Here is a 27,565-nt window from a genome sequence, read left to right on the forward strand (position 1 = left end):
AAAAGGTGTGTAGGTAGTATGCAAAGGTGATCATAATAGTGTCTCTAACACCTCCCATAGTACCTTAATTTTAATTATCCAATCACATTCTGTAAATAACAACTCAAGTGGGGCAAGCAATCATGGACTGAAGTCAATTTACAAAAACATAGAAACAGATAACATTCAGAGGATACAAAGTAAGACTTATCTACGTACACTACTTCAAGACGTGGATAAATTTCTCTTCTGTAGCAAAATAAGTATTGGTGACTAAGGAATAACATTCCATTTACATGGAATATAGGAACACATCCAAGTCCAAGTAACGGGAAAAGAAACCCTGGTTTCCAGATGGCATTTGAGTTATGTATGATAATAAATCCTAATTATGGTGAAATTAGGAATAGCAAGGGGTTGGTACAATGCTCTGTTACTAGCAGTAGCTTTTCTCCACAGGAAATCTTGAAGTTCTGTTTCTGTATGCAACAAGAAGTGATTTTGAGATCTTTGCTACAACTGAATAGTGAATCAATCTAAGTATCTATGAATATTTGCACACTCTGAAGGTGTAACTATTATACTCTTAAGAAGACTAAGAAAATAGAATTTACATCCTTTCAGAAAAAACTTTACATGGAAATTTTATTTTCATTTTTCTTTTTTTTTTTCCACCCAATTGCTTATTATACACAATTTTCATTGTAATTTCCCATAAATATATATGGACAAACTTGACATATTACACAGTAGTACAAGCCTGGAATAGAAGTTAATGAACAGAAATGCATTTAAATACAATTTAATGCAATGCTTAAGCACTTTACAGGGTTAATATACATTATGAACAATGAATTTTGTCAGGTCAAAAAAAAGGATTTGGCATCTAGAAAGTTATCATTCACTCATATCTCTTTGGAACATAAATAGCACCTCTAGCTAATAAATGATTGTCAAAAAAAAAATCTAGCCAATATATTCAAGTAAAAACCATACAGTATTGCAAAATACAGAAAGGAAGAAACAACTTTATTAGTCAACAACAATGGTTACTGCATGTTTAATTATTGCATAGCAATACCAGGTTCTGTTGGTAAACTGCAGATGTGGTGAACTTTCCAAGTAGGCTGTAAGTGGAAAATGCATCTGTATCACTCTTCAAGGAAGGGAATTTATGTAAATGACTTATGTACCACTCTGAAAAATCTCCCAGCAATTTTAAGGTATAACTTTTTTATAGAGTGAGAGCCAAATGTAGACTTTTCATGGGCTTGCCTACTTGCAGACAAATTAAAACCACCAAAACCTGTAAAACGTGCGATATATTGTCTTTTTTTTTAATGACTGCTGTTCTGGAGAATTTCACATATTAATCTAACAAGAATATTGTTTGCAGGGGCTTGAATATTCTCACTTTCCATACTTGTTACAAAAAATATCATGTCCACCAATATTTTGTATGAACTGGTCATACAAATCACATTAGCTGTAAACTCAGTATGTTGGTTGCAGTCTGTTCAGAGACCATTTAGTTAAAACTTCCACCGCAATGACACCCCACCAACAAGTTCACCAACAATGCAGGTTTTGCCATCTACCTCAATGAACATTCTCAGTGATCTTAGGCTGCTTTGAACTGAGTCGTGGTTGGAAACCAGTGTTACGTAATACTGCAACTTTTTGAAGTATTTTCTACTATAAATAAATCTAGCAGAAACCAAAAAATAGCATATGCTCTTACAAAAAAGCTTCAAATTTTTCTGCCATTCGTGGAAGTTTTTTATTTGCTTACAATTATGTTTCATTTATCAGGCACAATATGCAACTTACTCTAAAATATTATATATATTTTATATATACATAAATATATATAATATATATAAATTAGAGTTTTATATATAGGGGAATACATATATACACACATACCACATCTGCATATATATTCCCTTATATATGTCCATATATACATTCACAGACGACATAAACCATTTTCTCTGGAAATAAGAAAAATGAAGGTTATAAACTGCTCAAAGAAGGCTTGAAAGGAAATAGATAATTTCCTTTGGGGTTAACAGACTTGCCTGGATATTTATTCAAATATATCCTCTGTATTTTATAATCTACATTCAGAGTGTGTGGTGGGATTTTTTTTTTCAATTTATTTACAAAGACCATTAAAATAATAGATATTGTGCGTTAATTTAGGGACTGATTCATTAGGAATATTATGCAGGCATAGAAAATTTGCCAGCTGTAACAAATTCTGTGTTTGCTGTGTTATATCTGATGGTCCTGAGATTTGGAATGGAGAAAATAAGGCTGAAATCTCCACTGAAGCCACATCACCTCCAATGTAAAGCTCTTTGATTGGTATTTTTCTGTTCGCTTTGTTGGACTATGTACTAGGTCCTAGAAGGCAAGAAGGGTTTGAAGAATATCTTTGAAGGAACAATCATCTCTGGTTTTGTAAAGAGCATATGAAGAATAATCATCATTCCTTGACCCCAATCTAATATTTTGTGACTACTTCCTTCAACTGCCCAATAAAAGGAAAAGCAAGCTAAAATTTGCTATTATTTCTAAACCAGAAACACTTTTTTTTTTTTTCCAGGGATGCAAAATGTTCTGTAATAATTTTATAAACTGTTTGGGTATATTAACTTTGTTCATTTCCCTAACTCAGAAATTGTAAGAAAACAAAAAAGAATAGCGGGTCAGCATCTCACAGAAAGACCATTAGACTTTGGATACCTAAATGACACACTGAGTTTTTAAACCAGATCAGTGATGCAAAAACTTCACAGGTTAGGGTTAAGATTAAAGATATGTGAACTGATACAAAGATGTGGACACAAATATGCCCTGCCTTGAAAACAGAAGTGTAAGCAGCTTTAAATATTTGGGAGACTTTCTAATAGTCTGTACAGGTTTTACCATTATGCATTTTGTTAAATCTATTCTTCCAGGGTTGTGCAAGTCTCCAAAGTTCAACTGAGAGGTAGATGATGAGAAAAATTTGAACTGCAAAACTACAACATGCAAATTATGTTGAAATCACACAGCAATGCTTTTGCAAATTCTGATCAAAAATGTGATAGCACATGCAAGCACTTTCATTTTATATATATATTCGCACAAATATCAGAAGTGCACCCACCCCCAAAAAAATTCCAAACAGCCTTATTAAAACTGGTAAGCCATCTCTGAAAATAATTATTTTAAAATTCCCTTTATATTCCTCTCTGTGAGTAGAAAAATAGTCATCTATAGAGAAACTAACAAAAATTGCCTGATTCAATTTTGTTATAGGCAAAATTTACAGTGTCAATTATAGCATGTTCATCTATAAAAGTGGTGACTGGCTTTGTTTAGTGAAATCATGATGGCAGTCCAAAATCTGGCTACATGTGGTATCTTTAACTTAAGTATCCCAGTAATATCTCTCCACTAATATTCACAACCAGACATGAAAGAAGGAAGTGAAAATGTTGCATTTGGCAACATAGAAAATGTGTCATTTCAGGAAAAAACCAAGAAATAATTAAGGATAAGTCACTACATACCCAGTCCAAAATTGTTGTTACATCAAAATGAAGTATGGGGTGGTGGAGGTGGAGAACGTTTAAAGGAATGAGAAATCTCTGGGAGGAACAATCATGTACACATTGCCAAATGTTTTTTAAGCACAGTGGATGCTGATATGCAACATGGCCATTAAAATTCATGTGAATTTTCCATCCATGTCAGTGAAATTGCTGCAATTCACTTCAGCAGTAAGTAAAGCTGTACCTCCTCTCAATAAGGATCAGCATTGCTTAAAAAAATCTATTTGAAGATGAAGTAAAATTTTCCTTAGCTCTGTCAAAGCAGTTCACAAAACACACTCCTGAAATAAAAGCATTCTAGTCTTTCATATAAAATTATGCTTTTCTGAACTTCATGGAAATACAGAATCAACAACAATTGCAACCACAGTTCAATGGGGAGGGATGGGAGGGGTGAAATTTTGATATGCTTCTGAAATAGTGCTGAGAATTATTAGTGAAGAGTCTTTCTCTGTAGTTGGAAAGGGCAATACAGGAGAATTCTCCAGCTAATAGAGTATGTGACATAAAAAAACCCAAAAGAGAGAGAAGTATCTGGATGTGTACTTTAAAAAAACTTGAAATTTAATCTGATATGAAATTGGGGAAAATACTTCCTACTAGTTTTAAAATTTTCACACTATTTTTTCTAGAAGAGAAAAAAGGCAATCAGGCTTAGCAATACTGCAGTAGAGAAATTAAAAGATTGAAGTATACATGAGTATAAATGAGAAGAAGACCAGTTAAGGATTTGCTTGCACTGACTGAGACTACAGATTCTCAGAGTGCATAAGAGACACATGTGCTAGAAAGTTGGAGTACATTTCTTCATCACTGATCAGGGGAATGTCTTAGTCCTGACCCTTCAGTGGTTCAAACTGAGGGTGAGGTAATTAAGAGAAACCAGAGCAATTCAGAGAAATTATGTATATACCCGGGTCTAATCTCAAAAGCAGAAATGTAGCGATGAAATGATTTATAGTACAAATTACAGGTCAGTGCAAGTAGGAGTGATATTCAGGAGTTTGAAGGCAAGTTACACTAATTTCACTGCTTAGATGTTCAGAATAAAGTTGATTCAAGGCAATTTATTATTATCACTACTTTTAGAAATAAGAGCTACCTATACTAGGCAATTGCCCCTTTAGGACCTGTTATTTGGAAGAAACGGGTTTTTAATTTGAGGCAGTTTTTGCATAGATACAGTTCCAATTTTCTTCACTCACTTCTGGGTTTTAACTTCTTTAATATTCAGTAATATCAAGAGTATGCTGATGGGTTTTATTTTGTTGCTATTATTAAGAGAAAGAGTAATGAAAGGGGTATAAGGAAATGCTTAACTTGGCTTTTCCTACTTTATATTGCTCTAGTTGCCTGCCACATCATTTTGCCTTATGGGATTAAAAACTGCACATTGGTGAGTGGTGGTAAAGCAGACCTTGCACTCCTATTACCTTTTAACATAATGGACCAGAGATGAAGGAGTAGCATTTCTGTAGAGTGTTTATAGAAATTTTTATTTCCTCTGAGATAGTGAGATAATTTTTTGCTACTAGTGGTCAGATGTGTCTGTGGCTCGAGGAACTTTCTTTTTCCCTTATTTCCTATGCCATGTTGTTTTGTATTCTGAGATCCTGCATAGAACAGGCAAGTTGCCTGCATATTTCCTGAGAGACTTTTTTTAAACATCATTTTTCTGAATCCCTTATTTACTCAACAAAAGTAAAAAAGCTTCAGTCAAAAGCTGACACTCCTTGTATTCTACCGTTATTCTTAATCATGCTCCTTTATTGCAAAGAGACAACCTACAATTTTACCTCAGACATTTTGGTTCAGTTCCTGTATTAATCTCTTTTCAAATAATCTCTGCATTTCTATCAGTGACTATTGAGAGCAGAGTGATATTCCTGATGACCACTCTTCAGAGTGTCTGGTAGGATTTTCAGCAAAAATTTCAGTTCATCTTTCACAATCCAGTATTTATAACTGATAATGCTCACTGTAGGAAAGCTTAGTGTCTATGAAACTCATCCCTTTCTGGTTATGGGCACGCAGGGCCTTCACAGCTCCTGGAATTCACTCAGTATGTTTGTACAGCCAAAAAGAGAGCAATGTTTCATGTCATGGGGTGCTGGCAAGGCTAAGGTTCAGACGGAGGTGCAATGTATTTACTTCCTCTCTGAAGCTGAGGCTTGGGAGAGAACTGTAATTTTACTGGGACTGAATCATTCCTCTTTAGGAAGCACACGGCTCGAGTCTGAACATGCAATCCATATTTTATCCCAAAACTCTGAAATGCACATATTTTGATGCTGATGCTCCTAAAAATGTACAGGATTTGTTGGAGAAGTTTGGTTTTCCTGAATATAACTAGGTAAAAAGTAGGTATTAAATTCTGTACCATGATGAGAGTAGATTCATATTTCTCCCCAAAACAGTGATGAGAAAATTAAAAAAAATCAGCATTGCTATGGAACTTTATAAAATGATAAACCAGTAAAACAGAAGCAAGCACTTTCAACATGTTTAGAAGAAAAATTAAAATAATATTGAACATAAAAATATTAAGAAATTACTTTCTTCAAAGCCCTCCCATATCCACAAGATTTTACTGTTGAGTTTTTAATTTTGTTATTGGCACTTCAAAGTGTGTTTATCACAGTTACCTCTCTGTCCAAGATATTTCCAACTTTCTGAGATTTAGAAGAGGACTAAAATGAATAATTTTCTTTTCCTGGAATTGAGTGTAGGTGTATCCTGCATAAACAGTGCATAAATGTTTTATGAATCAGACCCTTAATTTTCACAATTTTTGAGGCATTTATAAGCATCCCTCCAAAATGAATAGCACCTTTCCTTACCTAGAAATAGAACAGAAATGATTTCACGTATTATCTTCAGAAGCTTGCACTTTTAACTTTCAAAGCAGTACTAAATAATTTGTGTAAAGTAAAATTGTAGGTTTATGCCTTGTTTTGTCTAAAGGAAGAGAAACAATTGTGTACATTTTTATTTATATGATGGTCTGCACGAAATTGTAGACACAAGACTAAACATCCTGCATAAAACTGATGTGTCAGTACAAAGCTTCCAGACTGGCATTGTCAATGTGCCTTGCAGCATTTTTGCTCAAAGCAGCACTACAGAAAAAGAAGTAGCTTTTCACTAAATTCCTGGGAAAGGGAAGTGGGAACAGGGAAGCTACCCATCTGCAAAGATCTGAAGTTAGATCTTAAATCTCCTCTCAAGAAACCATCAAACAACTAAGGACTTGTCAATAAAGCCAAGCATCTACTTTGAAGTCATTGTCATGAAACTCATTAAGGCCACAAAAGCCAAGGGTTAGTATCCTTTTAACATCAGCAGATTGTGAATTTAGTCCCTTTAGGAAAATGACTTCACAGTCTGATCCAGACCCTTCAGCTACACAGGAATACAAAGTCAAAAAAACTGATTGCCACTCTTGTTAGAAATGTAAATCTTGGGTTTAAACCTTTTATGTACAGGCAGATTTTAGCTAGTTTGAATTAGCAAGGTGTGAATATACTTTGAATTCAAATGTATATGTTGAAGTACTATGTAATCAGCTATCACTGGAGGAAACTACTTCTGGATTATATTATAAATCAGCTTTTTATTGCATTTTAGAGGCGTGTTTACCAATTATTTGTCTCCTACACTTAACTTTTATATCCATAATTGCTTACACAGACATATTTTTTATCTAGTGGGTGTACAAAAGAGAAAAATATTTCAGTATGCTACAGTCAGGTATTATGACTCTTTTGAAACAAATCTTTATGTTCTCTTTAATATTGACGGTAAGTAGAATTTGGACAGATTATTTCAAAAGACTTTAACCACATCGTAAAGATGAATGCAAGTATCTTCCCAAATAAGAGTAGAAGATATTCTTGCACTACATACACTTCTGAAACAAAACTCTTTGTCATTGGAAGGCTTTATAGCCTGGTTTATCTGACTCTTGATTGTCCAGAGTCAAAATTCAATAGACTCATTTGCATTGAGTCACTAGCTCTGTAATCATGATTTTGTATCACTGAAACAAATTAACTGTAGATAGTAATTTAGCTTTGAGTCTTGCCATAGGGCAAAAATCTGTTCCCATCCAATATTGTGACTGATCATTATTACCACAAAACCTGGCCTGTGTCTTGAAGACATATTCCTAATGGAAGTCATAAATGTTGCCTTCTGAGCTATTTTTCAGATTAAATATTGGTTTCTCTTTCTGATGGATCTTCAAGAGCTTTATCAGCTCTGCTGGAAGCATCTTCATTCTCATTGTTTGTTAATGGTTCTGCTTCCTTTGGGTCAGCGTTCTTCTGTGCTTTCTGTTTCTCATCTTCTAACTTCTTTTCTTTTGCCAAAAGCCTGTAGTTGATGGCATTGCCAATGAACAACCAGATACTGGCCACAGTCACAATCACACCGCAGACAAAATACATGTACTGATATTCCCCAGTAACATCTACTAACCAACCTGAAATACAAAGATAAGAAGAGAGAAAAAGAGTATTTAGACTAGGATACCAAATAAAATCCACATCTATCCCTTGGCAAAAATATCTATATATTTTTTCATTTTGAAGTTGGAGCAGAAATGCATTTTCAACATGTTAAAGCTGTCTTTCACAGACAGTGGAACTCTTAAAAAACTCCTGTATTAATCAAGATAGCAATTGCCTTTGAGGACACTGAAAATAATAAAATGTTGAAGAACAAAGTAAGTAAAGCTTAATGAATAATGACAGTTTTTCAGCTCTTTTATTTTCATTCTTTCATTACCTTATTATTTTATTCACCTCCTAATTGTGTTTTCTTATTGTTTGGAGTGACAGTCTGACACTCACTGAGGCTGCATAAAGACAATAGGATGAAGAGGTATGTGCCTTTTTAGGCTGCTGTCTCTGTGCATCAGCTGCCTGCTTTTCACTTTTACTTTCCTCTGACTGGTGAAAGACATAGAAAGGCTTCTCCCTTCAGCCTTCAGCTCAACTGCTGAGTTTTAAACTCTGAACCTTGTACCTAAAACTTACATTCAGACCTCTGAGATTAAATGTCTTTATGACAAGGAGAGGAAAATATAACAGTTCTTCCAATTTATGAGACATTCCCTCTAAATTTTCCCAATTCCCAAATTAACACTTCTACGTATCCAAGTATTTAGCTCTGAACTTTCCTACACTATAATTGAAACTCACAGGGTGAGCTGCACACTTCAATTTAGTATGGATTTAGATGCTTTTACTGGGCTAAAAACATGATGCCAGCCTATTCACCTGATACATGGTTACAAGCCATGAAATTATTCCAGAATTTTTTTTTTTGTTTTCACAAACCTAGTATTAGGACAAACTCAAATAGCAGTGCAAGTGTAAAATTCACTTATTAGTGTAAATAATGCAATTTGATGATTTTTTATCAATGAGCACTCTCATAAAAATATACTTAAAAACAAAATTCTGAATTAGCAATGCTTCAGCATACTATTTTAAAACATATGAACTAGTCAAAACTGGAGCTTAGCTTTTCCATATATTCATCCCCTTTGTTGCCCCTGTTTAACAAATTAAATCAATTATTCATGGTGGTATAACACAAAAAAAAATGCTTTCCAAAACTCCTGAAAAGTTTATATACTGAAAAACAAATAACTGTGTAAGCTACTGCTCCAAAAATATTGGATTTAATATCTTTTGAGTTGATACTGATTTCACAACCTGACTGGAAAGGCTGGACTCCAGTGGTTACAGGCTTAGACCCCCCACTAGGTGGCATAGAAAGAGTCTGTGTGAGGATATATTTTGCTCTACCTTTGCCAAAGTGGATTTGTATGTTAAATGATAAGAAAAATATGGAATGCTTTTAGTTGTATTAAAAATTTAGTTGTATAAATAACATTTTACTGAAGTGAGTGGAACTGTTTTGGCATATTCAGACTTGCACTCAACAATGCTATTTTCATAGAGATACTGACAGTAATCTGAAGTATTTCAGTACATATAAATGCTTTCAGGCACACAACCTTGCTGACTTCTAAGGCAGTGCTAATGTGGGTACAATGCTAATGTTAATTAGGCTGGCAATCTCACTATCTTTTTATTCTCATACTGTTTGGCTTTTATTGCACTACACACACCAAGATACACAGCAATGCTTCTCAATAAAATTAGAGCATCTATTTTTTTAGATCTCTTATATCATCAGAAATCTCAATGATTTAAAGCTTACAATCAGCATTTCTGAATACTGAGAAAAAAAGATAGCAAACAGAAAATACTTTCTGAAAATACTGTTCACTTTTGCTGCTAGAAGCCCAAGTTTTATGAATATAGTCTAAGTGATATGCCTAGGCTCCCTTTAAGCTCCCCTTACACTTGAAAAGAGAAGTTGGTGACACTAACATCTTTCAGTCAGTTCACCCTCTGCACTGCCTTGGCCCCATGTATTGGCTACAGAAACAGGCTAAAGGGCTGGCTGTCAGCAGAGCTGGGGTGTGAAATCATGCCAGGGCACAATGCTCCACAGCACCCTGATGGAATCCCACCATGTGTGCACCCTGCCTAAAATGCTGAGCAGGGCTGTGTTTCTTCTGACACTTTCCTGTTAGTTTTTCCTCTCTGGAAACGCCCATTCTCTCAGTTTAGATAAACTAAAGTTGTTTAAGCAAGTGCAAGTGAGCACTCATCAGGCTGCCCCTAGGTTGGAGAAAAGTAACTGATGCAGTTATATTTTACTATCAGGCTGTTATGGTACAATTCTAGTAACAGTGAAAACATTAAGAACAATGTTTTATATTAATTAAGAACATTGCTTATATTAATTCAACATTTATATTAAATGGAAAGAAATAGATTCTTACCTCCTAGAGGAGGGCCTATGAGCACAGGGCAACATTCCACGATGGTGACAAGTCCCACTGCACTGGAAAATCTGGCAGCTCCAACAAGGTCCATCAATGTCTCAAAAAGAACACTGCTAACCATTCCAAATGCAAACCCAAAAAATACAGCATATATCACCAAGCCAGTGTAATTTTTTGCCAGAGGGCACAAGATATGACAGACTCCATTGTACAAGACTGCAAAACTAAAAAAATACTGAATCTTTGGCCGGATAAACCTGGAGTTTGCTACAAGTCCCATGGAAGGCCTAGCAAACATGTCTACAAAGGCTAAGATAGAGAGCAAAAAAGCAGCAGAATATTCATCAATTCCCTTGTGCTTGGCGTAAGGAGCCAAGAATACTATTGGAGCAAAGAAACCAATAAACATAATGACATTTCCTGACAAATATATCAGAAACCCTCTGTGTTTGAAAAGGGACAGATCTAGATACTTATTCATAGTTTGCCAACAAGACTTCTTGTTGTTTTTGTGCAAGGCAGAATCTCCTGCGCCTTTTTCAACATCTTTTTTCACAGGAGGGACTTTTTTTGGTCCAACAGGTCTCATAAGTGACCCAGCCACACAGCAGTTCAAAAGAAGTCCTCCCAGAATAAGAAAGCTTCCTTTCCAGCCAAAAGCATTAAAGAGGAATTGATTGAGAGGTGCCAATGTGCTCAGAAACACTGGACTTCCAGCCATTGCCAATCCATTAGCGATGGGACGCTTCTTATAGAAATACTTGCCAATCATGGTCAAGGCAGGCTGCAAGTTGAATGCTAAACCCAGACCTAAACAACACATAAAAGACAGTATTATTGCAGAACATGCAGTGAAAAACATATCCCAGCTCTTTCAAGTTATTTTTAAAATGACCAGTATCCAATTGAGTGATTCTCAATACTGAAACCAACTAGCATCAGAGAATGAAATACAACCTCACTGATGCCTATGAGTGTTCATACCAAGACTGTGGCATTTGGTCATTTTCCCCTGCAGCACTGCATTGAAAGCCAAAACTCCTTTTTGTGTTTCAGCAATGATAGAGACAGGGGAATCACATACAGAAGAATGATGGTATCTGTGCCTTCACTCACCATTTTTTTTATTTGCTAAACTATAATACAATTCTCTCCTGGCTCATTTAACAAAAGTTATTAAATGTCACCTCAGCTACAATGAATGTAGGGTTTATTTAAATGCATAAATGTCCTAATTTCCTATTTCCAACCCTAATTAAGATCCAACTTGTCTGTAAAACTGGAGCATAAAATGGCAAATTATTTTCCAGCACATTCAGCTCTCCTTCCCCTGGTCACTATTAAGGAGTTGTAAAGGACACACGTGGGAGCAGACCACCCACCCAGATCAGCTGAGTGTATAAGCTGAACCCAAAGCTGAACTTCTGGGCCTTCTGTCTGTATTAAGACATCAAAGCCATAAACTCTAACATGCCTCTGCTTGATGGTATTGGAGAGAAACTCTCTTCCTTGACAGGCCCATTCCCAGATTCCGACATATCTCTTTCAGTAGGTGCCAAGTTTACAATGTCAAAAATAAGACTTTTAAGGATTAATCACTGAATAAAACCAAACTCCTTTAGTCTAAATATAAAGGAAGATGAGCCTGAATATACAGGTATTATCTCATTCATTTATTACCTGCAATATTTCACCTCTCCTTCCTTATTCAGAGAAGGGAGTTAAAGAAACCTCACAACTTTTAATGAGATTCTTTCATTTACTGGCATTACAATGAGTTTAAGTCATTGCTTTAGGTGATATCTACGCCTGTGACAGATGATTATGAATAATTTTATATGGTGATTGACCCTTGGCGATTTTAAACAAGAAACCATTGAACTGAAAGTTGTTAGACTTTTCTGTGAGATTATGTGTATGCAAAAAAACTACAGAAATATGGTACAAGCTTTCACAATTCTACTAGAATTTGGCTAGCCTCTGCCACCCTGTTTGCAGTGCAACATGATTGAAAGCTAAAACAACGAATGTGAAATTGTACACAATGACTGTAATAAGTGCTGTCATGAGCCAATCAATTTTTATACCACAATTATAGTGCAATGTGGAAAAGTACATACAGCATTTATTGAATAAATTCATCAGTTGTTTCTGAATTGTCCTAAGAAATTATTTATTATCATGCCAGTTAATTTAAAGGATTAGATAGCTGAAATTAACTGATCTTACTACCTGCTTGGATTGCATCTGTAGACAGAAAATTTTTGATCAGTGAGGCTCATTTGTAGAACAATATTAGAAATAGTTTGATATAACATAACATAACATAACATAACATAACATAACATAACATAACATAACATAACATAACATAAAACATAACATAATATACCCTTTAAAACAGGACTCTTACCTCCAACCACACCGATACATATATAGAGCTCAAGGACACTATTGCAGAAAGAGGATGCAATCATTCCAAAAGAACAGAGGATACCCCCTGCTATCATCACAGGCCGGCTACCATACTTATTCACCAAAATGCTGCTTATGGGACCTGTTGGTAGAAAGAAAATGCAATTTCAGGTAACAGGTAACTCCATTTTTTTATTTACAACATGTTGGAATGCTTTCCTCTTCCATTCCAGAAAATGTTAAACTGTTTCTATACCAATCTGTCTTACAAACACTCTGTGAGTTTGCAGACACAAGACTAGAGTGGATATACTGCCTCCATGACAATATAAATATTGATTAGTTATGAAGATGGATAAAAAGATTAAAGACATCAGACAAGCAAGAGGGATTGTTAGAGTTCACAAACAATCAATACCAAGATCGGTCAATGAAAGTTTTGAAAGTGCAAGGACTGAAGAATTTCAAGCATGAGACGTATCAAAACTCCACAGAGCAAGAGGAACCTCCAGGCAAGCAAACTAAAATTACTTAAAACTGCAGTATGGCCTGCACCCCTACATAGAACCACACACAGACTTAAAAATATTGTCAAATCAGAACATAAATCTCTGGTCCCCAAGGCTTTCTTTCCCTTACCTCATCAGGAGGGGAGTATTAATGCACAGTAAGATAACTATAGACTGTCTGGGAAAATCTAAAATGTGGTTTAGCATAAAAACCTATAAAATTTAAAAATATTGCTCTAGGTCCGTTTTTCAGTTTCAGCTGCAGTTCAGTTTATGGTATAATTACATCCATACTAACCAAACAGCTAGTGTGCAATTTAGCATGACATACATTATATGTTTTTGAACAACCATGGCTAGAATAGATGGTGTGCTACATATCAAGACTAAGAGGTTGTCAAAGCTCTTTAGGTAAACCTGCATAGCATCTGGTTGCACTATATTTGGTCCAAACCATTACAAACAGTCTTGCTCTTGCAATAATGGAAGTTATCCAAGACTAAAATTTAAAAAAATAAAAGCAAAGAACCCAAAAAACCCCAACATCATAGAAAGCATCATTTCAAACCGAAGACAGAGCAGGTACCTAGCACAAAGTGGAATGCCTTGATTTGCATCTGAGTTTGCTGCAAGTTATTCACTATACTGGTAACAGTTTTAAGTCTTGGTTTTTATGAATATCTAAAGGAATAAATGCCAGAAAATTCAGGCAGTGAAAAGCCAAATAAATGAAATTTAGGAGTGTGCTTTCATAGGCAAAGTTATATTTTGGACTCCAATCTTTGAATTACCTTAAATGTATTCGAGTATTATTTTTGATAGGCTGAAAATGTTAATTACTATTTGCATACGCACAACAGAAGTTTTAAAAATATGCCAAATGATCAATTTTTACCTTACTTCCTTATGGAAATAAGCTTCTACAATAGAGTTGCCCTGTGCCTGCCTGTCTTTTCTAATAGCTCGTTAATTCAGAGATCGACTTGAAATTAACTTGATGGGAAAGCAAAGATTTGAGTGATATTTGAATCTTAGTTTGTGTATTCATTAAACAGCTTGAGTCACAAGGAGTCTTAAGCATAACTGTATATTGAAGCCAACAGACTTAGACATCCACAGCATGGAATGGACACCCAAATAGACAACAGCCCAGGGATTTATTAAAAGACTTTAGAACACTTATGAAGCACCAAAACATTTAACTGACAGCTGATACAATGACATAACTAACATTTCTTTATTTCCATTTGAGGGGAGCACCAAGCAGAACTGTGACAAGCAAGGCTTTCCCCTTTGAGACCATATGAAGAAAGTAGTGAAACATGGAAGAACACAATTTTTTTTTATTTAAAAAGCTATGTTTGGAAAATTCCTGGTTCGGCTTGCGTCTGAGTTAGAAAGCAAGCCCTTTTGAAATATTCAAACAACAGAAATAATTTCTCAGAGTGAAAAAAAGACCCTTTTTACTGGAAATCTCTTTTTAACTCAAAGCAAAAAGTTTCATCCCAGTATCAAATAATAGCTATTAGTTTGAAAATAAATAAATCTAAGGCAAATAAAAAACCGTAGTTGTTGTTATTGCTAAACACAGTAACAGTATTCACTTAAGACATATCAAAACAAATATTTTTTTAAAAAAATTTCCCAGTTCTTCTTCCTGTGATGAGATGGAATTATTTACAAAATTGAAAACGAAAAATTTGTTTAGTATTTGCTAACAGACAGTTCCTTACCAGGAACAGGAAAACTGCATCTCTGCAGATCTTCACTGTAGCAGTTAGGCTGGGACTTTAGGTTACAGCTTTCCAGATCAAAGCACGTAATGTTAGCTTCACCTACAAGACCTAATAGCTGAGCTCAAATATGGATATATTAATTCAGATAGGTTGTCTGGGCCTGACTCTATACTTTCATTTTAGATACATTTGGAATGTATTGTGAATTTAAAAATCCTTTAAATATAATACTCCCTTTGAGCTGTTTTCTTTAAGTTAATGTTGAGTACTTACCACCACACCTCCACTTAATTTGAGGTTTTCTTTACATATATTGCAGTATTTTAATTTAAAATTTGTGCATGTGGGAAATATTAACTGTTGTACAAGCCACAAAGTTAGTTTAAGCTCCCTAAATTATCTAGGACACTCTTGCAATGTGATAAGTAGGTTAAACATTTTATTCTGACATCTGTGCATACACTTTGTTATGAAATCTCATAAAATAATGCATTTTCATACCTTAACATAGATGTTTCTACATAAATTCCAGCTGTTTGCCTGCATCATATGTTTTATAGCCTTGTACAAATTTCATGTCACATGTAACATCTTCTACAATTATTTAAGTAATGTTCACATGCCAGCATAGGTCTATATTCCTTGCATATTCTTTCTTTTTAGACAAAGGAAGGTTAAGCTGTTTAAATACTATTACACTGCCGAAACCTTGTTATACATTAATATATATTAATGCATTAAAGGACTTCAGGATCTCTGAATCTACTTACCCAAAGCCTGAAGTAACTGTGTAACAGACGTTAAATCAGGAGACCCACAAGAATATTTACTCTGGTCTCTCTCCCTTAACACCCACAAACCATCAGCCACAAAAGATTATATACTCCCTAAAGCAAATTTAAGACCATAATCGTAATATGCTAACACTCTCACAGCTGTATTTTTGTTTTATATCTTTCTGTTTCAGGCAAAGGACCAGGCTGTGAGACAGCAACTGTAACCAGCACCACTGAAAAACAGTTTCAGGAAGGGCTGTGCTTTACAAGACAAGAAAAGAGAGCTGCTTTTCACATTGTTTGTCATTATGCCAAGGGAAAAGTAGCAAAAGTCATTTCAGCTGTGTGAGCAGAGATGGGATCATGCATTTTGGAGCAGTTTATGAGGTTTCATACAAAGTCTATGATACTGAGACACCTATGTTCTGTTTCATTGGCTCAAAAGAGCATTTACTTGCAGTTGTCCACAAAGAAGTTGTGGATGCTAGGAGCACATTTAGATTAGATGTCATGAAGAAAATCTTCCCTGTGAGGCTGGTTAGGTCCTGGAAGGGGCTGCCGAGAGAAGCTGTGGCCATCCCACCCCCGTAAGTGCTCTAGGCCAGGCTGGATGTGGCTCTGAACAATCTGGTCTACTGGCAGGTGTCCTGTCCATGGCAGTGGGGTGGAACTAAATCATACCATCAGTCATAGATTGGTATGGGCTGGAAGGGACTTTAAAGGTCAACTAGTTTCAAACCCTTTAAGGTCATTTGCAAAAAGTGTCTCTCCATCGTTCTTGGAGGCTCCCTTCAGGTGGTGGGAGGCCACAATTAGGTTACCCCACAGCCCTCTCTTTTCCAGGCTGAACAATCCCAATTCTCTAAATCCTTCCTCACAGGAAAGATGCTGCATCCCTCTAATCATCTTGGTGGCCTCCTCTGGACTTGACCTAACAGGTCAATGTTCTTTCTGTGCTGGGGGTCTCACAGAGAGATGCAGCACTGCAGCTTGCAGAATATAGGGGCAGTACAGAGCAGAGCAGAGAGGAATCCCCTCCTGGCCCTGCTGCCCACACTGCTTTGGATACATCCCAGGACATGTCTGGCTCTCTGTGCTGGGAGTGCCCATGGCTGGATCATGTCCAGCCTCTCCTCCCCCAGCACCCCTGAGTCCTTCTCAGCAGGGCTGTTCTCCATCTGTCCATGCCCAGCCTGTGCTGATACCAGGGTTTGCCCCAACCCAGGTGCAGCACCCAGCACTTGGCCTTGCCAAACCCATGAGATTCCCATGGGCCCACGGCTCAGGTCTGTCCAGGTCCCTCTGGATGGCATCCTGTGTCACCTCCACCACTCTTACGTCATCTGCACCACTCAGCTCAGTGTCATCTGTGAACTTGCTGAGACAGCACTAGATCCCTTCATTCCTGCTATTAATGATGATACTATAATTTATTATCATAAAAAATAAAGTCCCAGTGCAGACCCCTGAGAGACACCATGTGTCACAGATGTCCATCAGGACTCTGAGACATTGACCACAATCCTCTGGATGTGGCTGACCAATTCCTTATTTAGCTAAGAGTCCACTCATCAAGTCCATCTCTCTCCAATTTAGAGACAAGGATGCAGGGGTCAGGTCAAAGGATTTACAGAAATCCAGAGAGATGACATCTGTAAACCTTCCCCTAACCACTGATATGGTGACTCCATCATAGAAGGGCAACAGGTTGGTCAGGCAGGGCCTGCCCTTCAGGCAGCTGTGCTGGCTGTCCTGAATCACCTCTGTTGTCCCTTAGCATAGCTTCTAGGAGGAGCTGTTCTAGTCCTAGTTTGATTTCTCACTGCTGTAATACAGTGATATAATTAGAGAGCACTCTGTCATTTCTCTCACACACTGCCAGGGCATTCTTGCTTTTTATTTTGCTGCCTCCATTAATTTTAGTATGGAACTAGAGATAAACTTTCCTGATAAAAAGGTAATTTTTTTTAACATATACTGACAATGACATTACAGTGTTCACAGTGCTATCAACCCAAAGCAACATGAAATGACTCAGTCTGAACAATATAACATTTATTTAAATGAAGTGAATTTTTGAAAGTAGTTGAAAATAAATGTAGTAATATTTCAAATTACACTAATGCTACATTGTAGATTGCACCCTGTCAAGTGGTTCAAACACATTTGCAGCCATCTGCTCTGCAGAGTCAATGCAGCTGTCTTTCCAGTCAAGGTTTATCTTTTATTTCTGCTTCCTACAAGGCTGGAAAAGCCCAAGGAGCTCCAAGAATTAATATTAGTATAAACTATTTGCTAAGATCAGTCCAACTTTTTCTTTCCTTTTTTTTTTTTTTAATATGAAGTCCACTAAAGAAAACTCATTCAATAACAAAGGCTTTAAGCAAGTTCTTAGTACTGCTAATGGAATCCTATCTCTGGTATTCAGAGGAAAAACAACTCGAAATGCTTAAAACCTGTTAATTAACTTGGAAAATACTTTCAAAATATGCTGTTTTGCTCAAGTAGGACTAAGATAAAATATTATGCATTCTGTAACAGTTTAATCTCTCATTGAAAAGCCTTTTGCTAAATTCTTTTAGTACTCTTGGACAGGCTTTAGACAGAAAAAGTTAAAAATATTAAAAAAGTCACGCAACTAATTTTGCATTATTTTTTACATTTGTATTCTTTATCATGTTTCTGGGAATGGTAACTTGCATTTCTGACACATCCCATGTGCTCGTGTAACAGAAGTGAAGTAAATTAGTTTGAGAATCTTTGGAAAGTTTTCTCAGTAGTTCCTCTGCATTTGGCAGCATTTTTTTTTCCTGTTTCATATAACATTTACAACTGGCTGCACCGATTCCATAAACCTAGATAATACAGTAACCTTGATAAAAAGCAATGAGAAAATATGCTCTTGCAGTAAATACCACCAAACAGAAATGTGTAGCAACGAGTTAAGGTTGTTAAACTATGAGATAGGAGAGCTCAGCAGCTAAAAGCTCAACCTGCCAGGGAAGACGCAGTCAGCTGCTCAAGCATCCATCACACTTGGCTCTCCACTTCCCCTGCTCTTAGCTGCATTTCCTCAGTGTCATTACTCTGAATGCTCACATTCTCACTGGTGTCCTGAAGGAGCCTTGTATTCCATCAAGCTTTTATCTTTTGATCTCTAATGAACATTAATTTGACCTTCATCTATTCCTTGGAGGTTTATAAGGAATGCAGTAATTGTGTGTGTGGTAACACATAGCATCCTGACTGATGGAAGAGGGCTCAACTCTGGCTTCTTCCTCGCGGTTCTCCTCCCAAAAAGGTTACACCTGAAAGTTTTGAAGTGAAGTGCTGAAGTCAGAAACACATATGTCTGACTGCAAATATAAGCTGCCTTTTCCTGAGATGTTCAGGAGAAAAAAAATAAGTGATCAGTGGTGCTGGTACTTGCTCTAAATGTATTGCTTTTATGGAGGCATCACTTGATCTGCTTTGGTGTTTGTGCTTTTCTGGCGATACATCAGAGACACGAATCACGGGCTTTACATATTTTGATTAAAGCTCTTGTTTGGCTTGCAAGTTTTTTTCTTGTTTGTTAGGGCGCAAATGTGTATGGAGTTATGGACCATGTAATTTAGAAAATGTCTTCAAGTTTGAAAATTGCTCTATAACTATGAATTTTAAAAAGCTGGAAAAATGCCCAGTTTTTAATCAAGGAGTAGCCATGCTGATTATTATTTACATGGATATGTATCAATGCTTTATATTAATTATGTTTTGCATGCTCTGCTGCAGAATTTTTTTCATGAAAGGCTAAAACACTTGATCACAATGCAGAAGACTTTAAGATAAATTATGACATTTCTTTTGAAATGAGCAATATCAAACTTCATCATATTTAATAGGAAATTAGTGTAATTTTATGAGTTACTGAACACTCAGCAGATTTCAGAAACATAGATGATCACTGACTAAAAAAGCTTTGGCCTAAAATTAACTGCCCAAATTTCATACTGACACCTTTATCATGAAAAAAGATAAGATGCAGAAAAATATTTCAGCATTTTTTAAAAGTTTCCTTATATTTGGTTTCCTGTTACCTTCAGCATCGCGGAGTAGAGTGAAGCCCATGCATAGATATTTTCAAAAACTACTTTCAACTTAGAAAAAGGTAATAAACAATAAAGAAGAAAGGAGGGAACAAGTTAACAATGAGATGGAACACAAGCACCTGTAAGAAAGTTGTATTTTAACAGCGACCCTGTAACACCAAGCACATATTTTTTTCAAAAACATCCTGCATGCCTCTGTAAAGCGAAATAGCATCAGTGCATGATATGTGCATTGAAAGTAATCTTCTCAGAAAAATGCTCATTTCTTCACAGAAAACCAAAGCAACCAGATTGTAAATTGAGCATGTAGTGTACCAACATGAACATTAGAAAATTCAGTGGCAAATAATGAGGTACTGGGAAAAATTAATGAAAGTTTTCTGCAGAATAAAAGACAATGAATTTTCAAGCTAAGTATTTAACAGCAATTAAGTCCTCAGGATGTCATAGGCTTGCATGAATCTAAAGTTAAAACAGCTTTTCTGACTCAAAAAATATGTTGGGGATCTCACTTAAATAATATTACTGTTAAATGTACAATAAACCTGTGCCATTACAAGCTACTTGTTCTTCAAATGAAAAACCAAACAAGGACTTATTCACTATCCCCCCCTGGAAATACAGTAAAGATAATAATAATAATATATAAATATTAGTAAATGTAATTATCTACAACAGTATACACTATACAAGGTAATAATAAATTAAATTTCCATTTCTTTCAGGGATTCATTTGAAATTTCATGAGGCATAACTCAAATGCTCTCATAAAATGTGTAGTAGGTTTTTTTTAAGAGGTATCATCTTTGGAGTGTTATCCTTCTGTCTCTGTAGTTGGCTGAAATGACAGGCTAAGCTCAATTTTGCAATATCTGTGTTTGAGTACGTTAACTGAAAGTATCCCATTTCTGAATATTTAAAATAAATCCTAATAGGTTTACTTTGAGGGCACAAAGGGAAATTAGTACTACTCAGAAACTAGAGGTTTATTTATAACTAACCAGAATTTCTATCTAATAGTTTTTCTGTCTCAAAAATAATCTTATTTAAAAACTTCTAGGCCGAGACATGGAGATTACATACTCACACAAATACAAAACAAAAAACCCCACTGCTTTCCCTCATCTGATTGATGGACTCAATAATAAAAACATTTTTTTTCCAGAGATAATAGAAGGTACTTATCCCATTTATAAATATTTTTCACCTGAAACCTTCTGAACTCACTCTTTCACTTTCAAAGAAATAAAAAATTTCTAATTGAAGACTCAGTGTTTAGTACTTTTTGCCTTTCCAAAGCAGATTACAATTTTAAGCTATCAAACTTGTCTTTACAGTTTATTAACTATGAACCAGACTATGAACCAGATTGCCAAACAAGTTCTGTATATTCTGCTGTTACCTAGGGGCAGCACTTTTCTGCAGATAAAAAACTAAAGAAAAAAAAAGACAGAGGTTACACTGTACCACTGTAAAAATTAGAATTATAGCAAATTGAAAATAAGAGATATGTAGTTATTCTAAGAGATAACTTTTGGGAACTAAAAAAGACACACCCCCTCCCTCCACCCACCTCCCAAAAAAAAAAAAAAAAAAACCAGAAAACCCATCAAACTGAAGAGTTCATGCAAATATTTATTTTATTTCTTCATAGGCATTTTTCCTGAACCATGTTATTGTATAGTTACAAATGCTTTCCTTTTTTTCTTTCTTCCTTCCTCATTGAGGAAGGGCTGCCTTTTCTAAAATTCTGTGTGCATGCCCATGTGAACACAATAATTGTAGATGCTCATTACTCACCACCTTCTATTTATTATTCCCTATTATCATTCACTATTTTTATGACCCTTAAAAAATCCCTGGCTACTTTTCCTGGAAGCAGAATAATACTTTGTCAATTCTGCCTACCAGAATTTTAGAGAGGAAAAAGTCATAACAAATACAATAGCCCAGGCTATTGAGTAGTTCTTAGGAATGTATTCTCTCCAACTCAAACCAATAAATTTTTCAGATAATGCATTTACACTGAAAATCCAGCCAACTTCAGTTAAGATTAATACTGTCATTTGGATTTCTCTGTCTTCTACAAATTGCCTATCATATTAAAGTTCATGCAATATCCCATTCCCATCCTGCACCCCATCCTACAGTTTATTTGTTTTCTTCCAGAATAATATTATGACTAACTCAACTTAGAAATTATTCCCTATATACTGTTGCAGGCAATAATATGTAATTTCAGAGAAAGCACAGGACACTTGCTTCCTCTCAGTTTCAGTTGCTCCTTTATCATATTCCTTTCTGCTCTCAGTTTTGCACCGTATAATTAAACTTCAAATTAAAAATACTGAAATCTATTACCTATGTGTGTCTGTGGACCTGTTACTGTGAATTATGGATGGTGAGTGGATCATTAAATCTCATCTACATACTTAGAGTAAATGTGATGAGAAGTATAAATTTGGATGTACGTATTTATAACTTGGAAGTGTCCATACAAGTCACCGTATTTAGGTCATTGTAAATAATATTGCAAGATTATTTCCAAATGCACTTAACACATTAGTATCATCATGCTAAAACTCTATTTTATAGGGAAAAAAAAAAGCCTAAAGCATTATTTTATCATTTTAATTAAATTTTTTTTATTAATATCCGGTAAAATGCATATGGCATCTTTAAGTTCTAACATTTAGAAGCCTAAGTGTGTCAGTTTCCCAAACTCCTTTACAAACCATAAATTAGATAATTTCTAAATAATTTGATATTATAATAAACATTATATTTAGTAATAATATAAATATTTAATAATACACGCTCCCAACGAGCTGAGGGAATGGGAACATGAAAGGAAAAGGGAAAAGGCAAAAGGGAAGAGTGAGGGGAAGAGAAAGGACAAAAGAAACAGAAGGGGGAAGGGAATTTATCTGTGTTTTAAAGATACCATATAAAATGGGAACTAAGCATTCTCATTAGTTTTTGGCACCTATTTAGAGTGTAAATGGGGACAGGGGCAGTGTATTAATAGGATCATACTAAACACAGAATTTGCATTTTCCCCACTGTTTTTCAAAATACATTCAGTTGCCAATTAAAACTGAGACCTTTTGTGGAGCTTCATTTGCTTTGTTTTTTTCCCTTGTTTTCAGACAAGTGAAAAAAATATCACATGCTTATACTGAAAAGAATCTGTTAAATTATAGAATTATATGTAAAGTAAAAAAACACTGACTATTTGTCTTCCTGGTCAAAACGACTAAAAGCAATAAGGTTAAATGCCTAGAAACATGAAGAAAAGAAAATCAAAATTAGAATAACGAACAGCCTAAAGTTATCAAAATAACTCTTGATCAAGAACAATAACAAGATTTATGTGATGTTTTTCATTTTTTCAATGCATTTTCATTTCAGCTGTGCTCAAATTAGTAGCCTTTAATAAAACTTAAAAGAAGTGGAAATTTCGAAGACAACTCAGTCAACATGTACAAAATTCTGAAAGTGTCCAAACCCAACCATTCCATGAGCCTATGATTTCCAATTTGCTTAAATTTAAAACAACCCATATTTAAATGGGCTTTCTAAAATGGGGTTTTCTGCTTTCTAGAAATAATATTAAGTAAAATATTTACTGAATAATCAAAAATTTAAGAGTGGTTTCTAAAAACTTCTCATTCTATTTTCCTTGCATCTCTCTAGCCTTTTATGGACAAATACATGCCTCAGAATAACTCTATGCAATGAGGTTGATGGAGAAATCAGATACATTTCTTAAATCTTTATATCTGAGTAGATGTCAGTTTACCTTTGCATATTCCCATACCCATCTCACATACATTTTCTCGTCAGAGCTGAATTTGCCATTGAACTGTCACTTTTAGATTTCCATCTGCTTTACAAAAAGCTTTACTTGATGCAGTTTCAAATTTTTAAATTGTTCTCTGTGTAGAGTCACATGCCATTTATTTTGTGGACTCAATCAAAATTAGAATAAAATATGACCAAGTTAGATGTGAAAGTGTCAGGAAAAAATAGTAGAAAAAGCCTGAGACTTGGACGGTGGAAAAGAAATATATTATGAGGGAGTTGGACAAAGGCTGTTATGGTGTTTGCATTTTGTCTGGACTAGAGAGGAAAAAAAGTTCATAGCATTCTTCACACAGTCTAGATAGTTCTTTCCCTTGTAGCAGCAGAGGATGCACCTCCATAGACAAGATTTTCTGAAAGTGTGTGGGTGGGAAAGTCTAGATCAGCCCTGCTTATATGAAAAAGGAGTATTTGAGCTCTGCTTCAAAAAGCAACATGAAGGGGCTTGGTGACCTAGTCCCGTCCTCTTGCACTTGGAGATAATATTTGTGTGGCTTTTGAACAAGGAGGGTTTTTTTACCTGCTGTGAAGAAATAAAACAACCTGCCACTGGCAGAAACCTTCTTCTCCATCTAGTAATGTAAAGCAGCTTCCTTCTAATGACTGTGATGCATCATAAATTCAAAATAAATTAGTGCCCATTAAAATACAGGCTTTTCATCATTTGTATTACAGATACTGCCAGAGCATCATGCATTTCTGGAGCCACCTTTCCACTAAAGAATTATGCTGACATTTTTCAGCAAAAACATATTAAAATAATCCAATGAAATATACCTAGTTCTGCAAAGATTTACCATGTGTGCCTGTGAGGAGAATATTACTGAGGTTTACTGAGGAAAGTAATGTTTCTTCCTACAAGAGGAACTATGTTTCTTTTAGTAAGTTTTAATACTTCTTACTGGAAAGCAATTGGTCAGAACTTTGATCTAGGCAATGTGTATATCTGAACACCCCGTCAGGTAATTTTTTTACAACATCAGGTGAAATAATCTGGAAGAAATTCCAAAATACAAATTTGTTCTTGTCTTAACCCCATTTGCCACTTCAGCTCTGGCTCTCTGAGCATAGGGTCAAGTGCTTTGCACTCAGCTTACTGTTTACATTTGAGTAAGTAAATATGAAGAGCTTCTAAATCACAGCGGCAAATGTAACCTTGCACACTCTTTCCACAGGTATAAACTATGGTGCTGTGTCAAAGACAAGAGAATCACTCCCACATATATTATGTGGCATGCTAGTTGATTTTTAAGGAACAATACGGAAAATTAAAAAAGCATTGCATGAACCAACTTTATGCTTTAACATGAATTTTATTCCCAAGCTGAAATAAAAATTTCAAGCCTCAGAATTTTCAGTTAAATTAAAACTCTTCAAAAAACTCACTCTGAAATATCTCCAGTGTGTTCTGCCATATAAATAAACAAATTAAAAATATAACTGTGTGGCATTACCAGGAACTAACTCTTCCTCTTAGCTCAAAATAATTACAAACATTTTTTCCATGGTTATTAGGTATCATATTGCATATCATTACCAAACAGTCATAGGGAACTTGCAACTCTACAGTTTCTTATTTTAGTATAAGCCCAAAGTGGTGTTTATTACTGTATATGCAGTCACCTAACACACACTGAGGCCCTCTCTGAGATGAACTGCCATATCTCATTCTGTGAGGTGTAGTCCCCTGAGTGATTGTTCATGTAAGGGGGCTTGAGCCCCTTACATGACAGGCTCCAATGTCAACATTTCCAGGGTTGACTACATTCTTTTCCCATGTGAGCTCATACAATTTCAGCTCACTACCTGGAAATGTTTTGTTACGGAATCTGTTGTTTCAGTGAATAATCCTTACAGTCACAGTCCCTGATTCTTGTTTTCTCAGAGAACTTTGCAGCACTGGAGCTCTGTGGAATCCAATAAATTAAAATCAAAGTTAGGGGATTCATACTTAAGGTCAAATTGTACTGTGTCCTTAGATTTTTGTTTTCCATTTACAAAGCAGATATCAGCTTACTAACAAAAAAGTCAGAAGTTTTATCCAATGATTACTTCAATAAAGTGAATACCACCAGCTTTGCTCAAATCCTGTAAATCTTCAAAGCTAGTATTCTATATTTTATTTATATTTTGTTTGAGGGAAAAGATATTAATCATTTATGAATCATGTCTTTTTAAGGTGAATATAAATAGAAATAAGATTTTAATGAATGCCTCTGAAATCACATAAGACATTGAAAGTACACTGTCAAGAAATCTTGATGTTGCAAACACACCTAACGAGGAACACATTTGCATAAATATATAAACATGTTTATATGTTGACATAAGGTAGGTGAAAAAAAATTAATTTAAATTAGAACTTTATGAGATCACTAAGGTATTTAAAATGAAGTATTTCTTGCAGGATAAGCACCAATGCCCATACTTGGAATGGAGTCCCAGGCAGTTATTTTAGATGTCTCTGACAAGAGAGTAACAGCATCAAGGAAGGTGTTCCTTCTCTCCAGCTTTAAACCTTTATGTTCCTTAATCAAAAGTTCCATGGTACCCATTCTTGGTACCCATGGAGTCTTGGTTTCTTATGGATTGTATAGTTCCTCTAAAGACAGTCTTTAAGTTGAATATCGAGAAGTAAAACCTCCTGCACTTTGTTTATTTACTTGCTGCTCTGAAAATTACAACTATTCTGATGAGGCAAGTAATAAAAGACTCATTCATTTTAATAAATACACTTAAAGCTTAGCAATGCCACAAGATGGAGAGATTAATTTTGCAAGTTGGGACATGCCAGTAATTAAAATAATTTAGAGTAGCACTGCTCTAGAAGCTTTTCTGAGTGAAATTTTACTCCCAAGGACATAAAATTACCCCACCTTCTAGGGAAGGCCAAATAGGACATTTGCTGCCTTCTCTTGTGCCAGTCCAATCTTGAAAGCTGGTGCAGAGTTCTTGGGAAATCCTGCAAATCTGGAAGCAATACATGTGGGACAGAGAAACTCATCCACAACAATCCTTTTAAAAGAACTACAAATTTCAGTCAGGTAAGTTCTATTCCAGGAAAAGCAAAGGATTCCTCCATAGGAAAGCAGCATGAGTAAGGTTTGCAGCATGACAAAGTTGGTGCTGCCAGCTGATACTGATAAGGGAAGTGTTTGGGGATCTTGTTCCAAAGAGATTGAACTGTATTTAATTTTTAAATCATTCACAGAGCATAAGAAAATATAACAGATCTACAGATTTCTATCAGCTTATAATCAACTACAGAAGAATGTAAACCTAGACAATCATTAGACAAGCCAGTTGTGTTTTTTTCTTATCTGCTTATAGAAGAAAGGGAATTACAGGCATGAGGAAAGTCATTGCAAGGTAAGAGAAGATTTACAAGCTCAAAGGAACTGTTAAAATGACCAGGTATTTTTAATAGGATTAAAAGCAGTGCAACTGAGTCAGTGTCACTGGAACTTGGGAGAATTATAACTCATTCAACATACAAGAAGATTAAAGAAAAATCAAACCTTAAACACAACAAGCTTAACACCCCTAACAGCAGGTGTGTATCTCTAATAAGAATGTTCTTAGATTTCAAGGTCTCTAGGTAGCAAAATATAATGTATTAGTGTAGGGCAACAATCACATTGTGTAGGGCAACAATCACATTAGTATAGGGCAACAATCATTAGGGTGACATCAACTCAGATTTGTGCAAAATTTCAACTTTA

General features: G+C 35.4%; 1 protein-coding gene across 2 annotated transcripts in view; it reads right to left on the bottom strand.

Annotated features, from left to right (window-relative positions):
• Window positions 1-597: 597 nt before the first annotated feature.
• SLC16A7 (solute carrier family 16 member 7) overlaps window positions 598-27,565 on the bottom strand; it is an 81,246-nt gene continuing 54,278 nt past the window's right edge. For both annotated transcript variants that reach the window (XM_059847011.1, XM_059847013.1), the window contains 3 exons: window positions 12,866-13,009; window positions 10,450-11,262; window positions 598-8,067 (listed from right to left, as the gene is read on the bottom strand). In XM_059847011.1, the coding sequence (XP_059702994.1) occupies window positions 7,796-8,067; window positions 10,450-11,262; window positions 12,866-13,009 (1,229 nt within the window). In that variant the 3' untranslated portion in view covers window positions 598-7,795. The remainder of the gene's footprint in view (window positions 8,068-10,449; window positions 11,263-12,865; window positions 13,010-27,565) is intronic.

This window comes from Haemorhous mexicanus, chromosome 5 (genome assembly GCF_027477595.1).
Source record: "Haemorhous mexicanus isolate bHaeMex1 chromosome 5, bHaeMex1.pri, whole genome shotgun sequence".
NCBI classification, from domain to species: Eukaryota; Metazoa; Chordata; class Aves; order Passeriformes; family Fringillidae; genus Haemorhous; species Haemorhous mexicanus.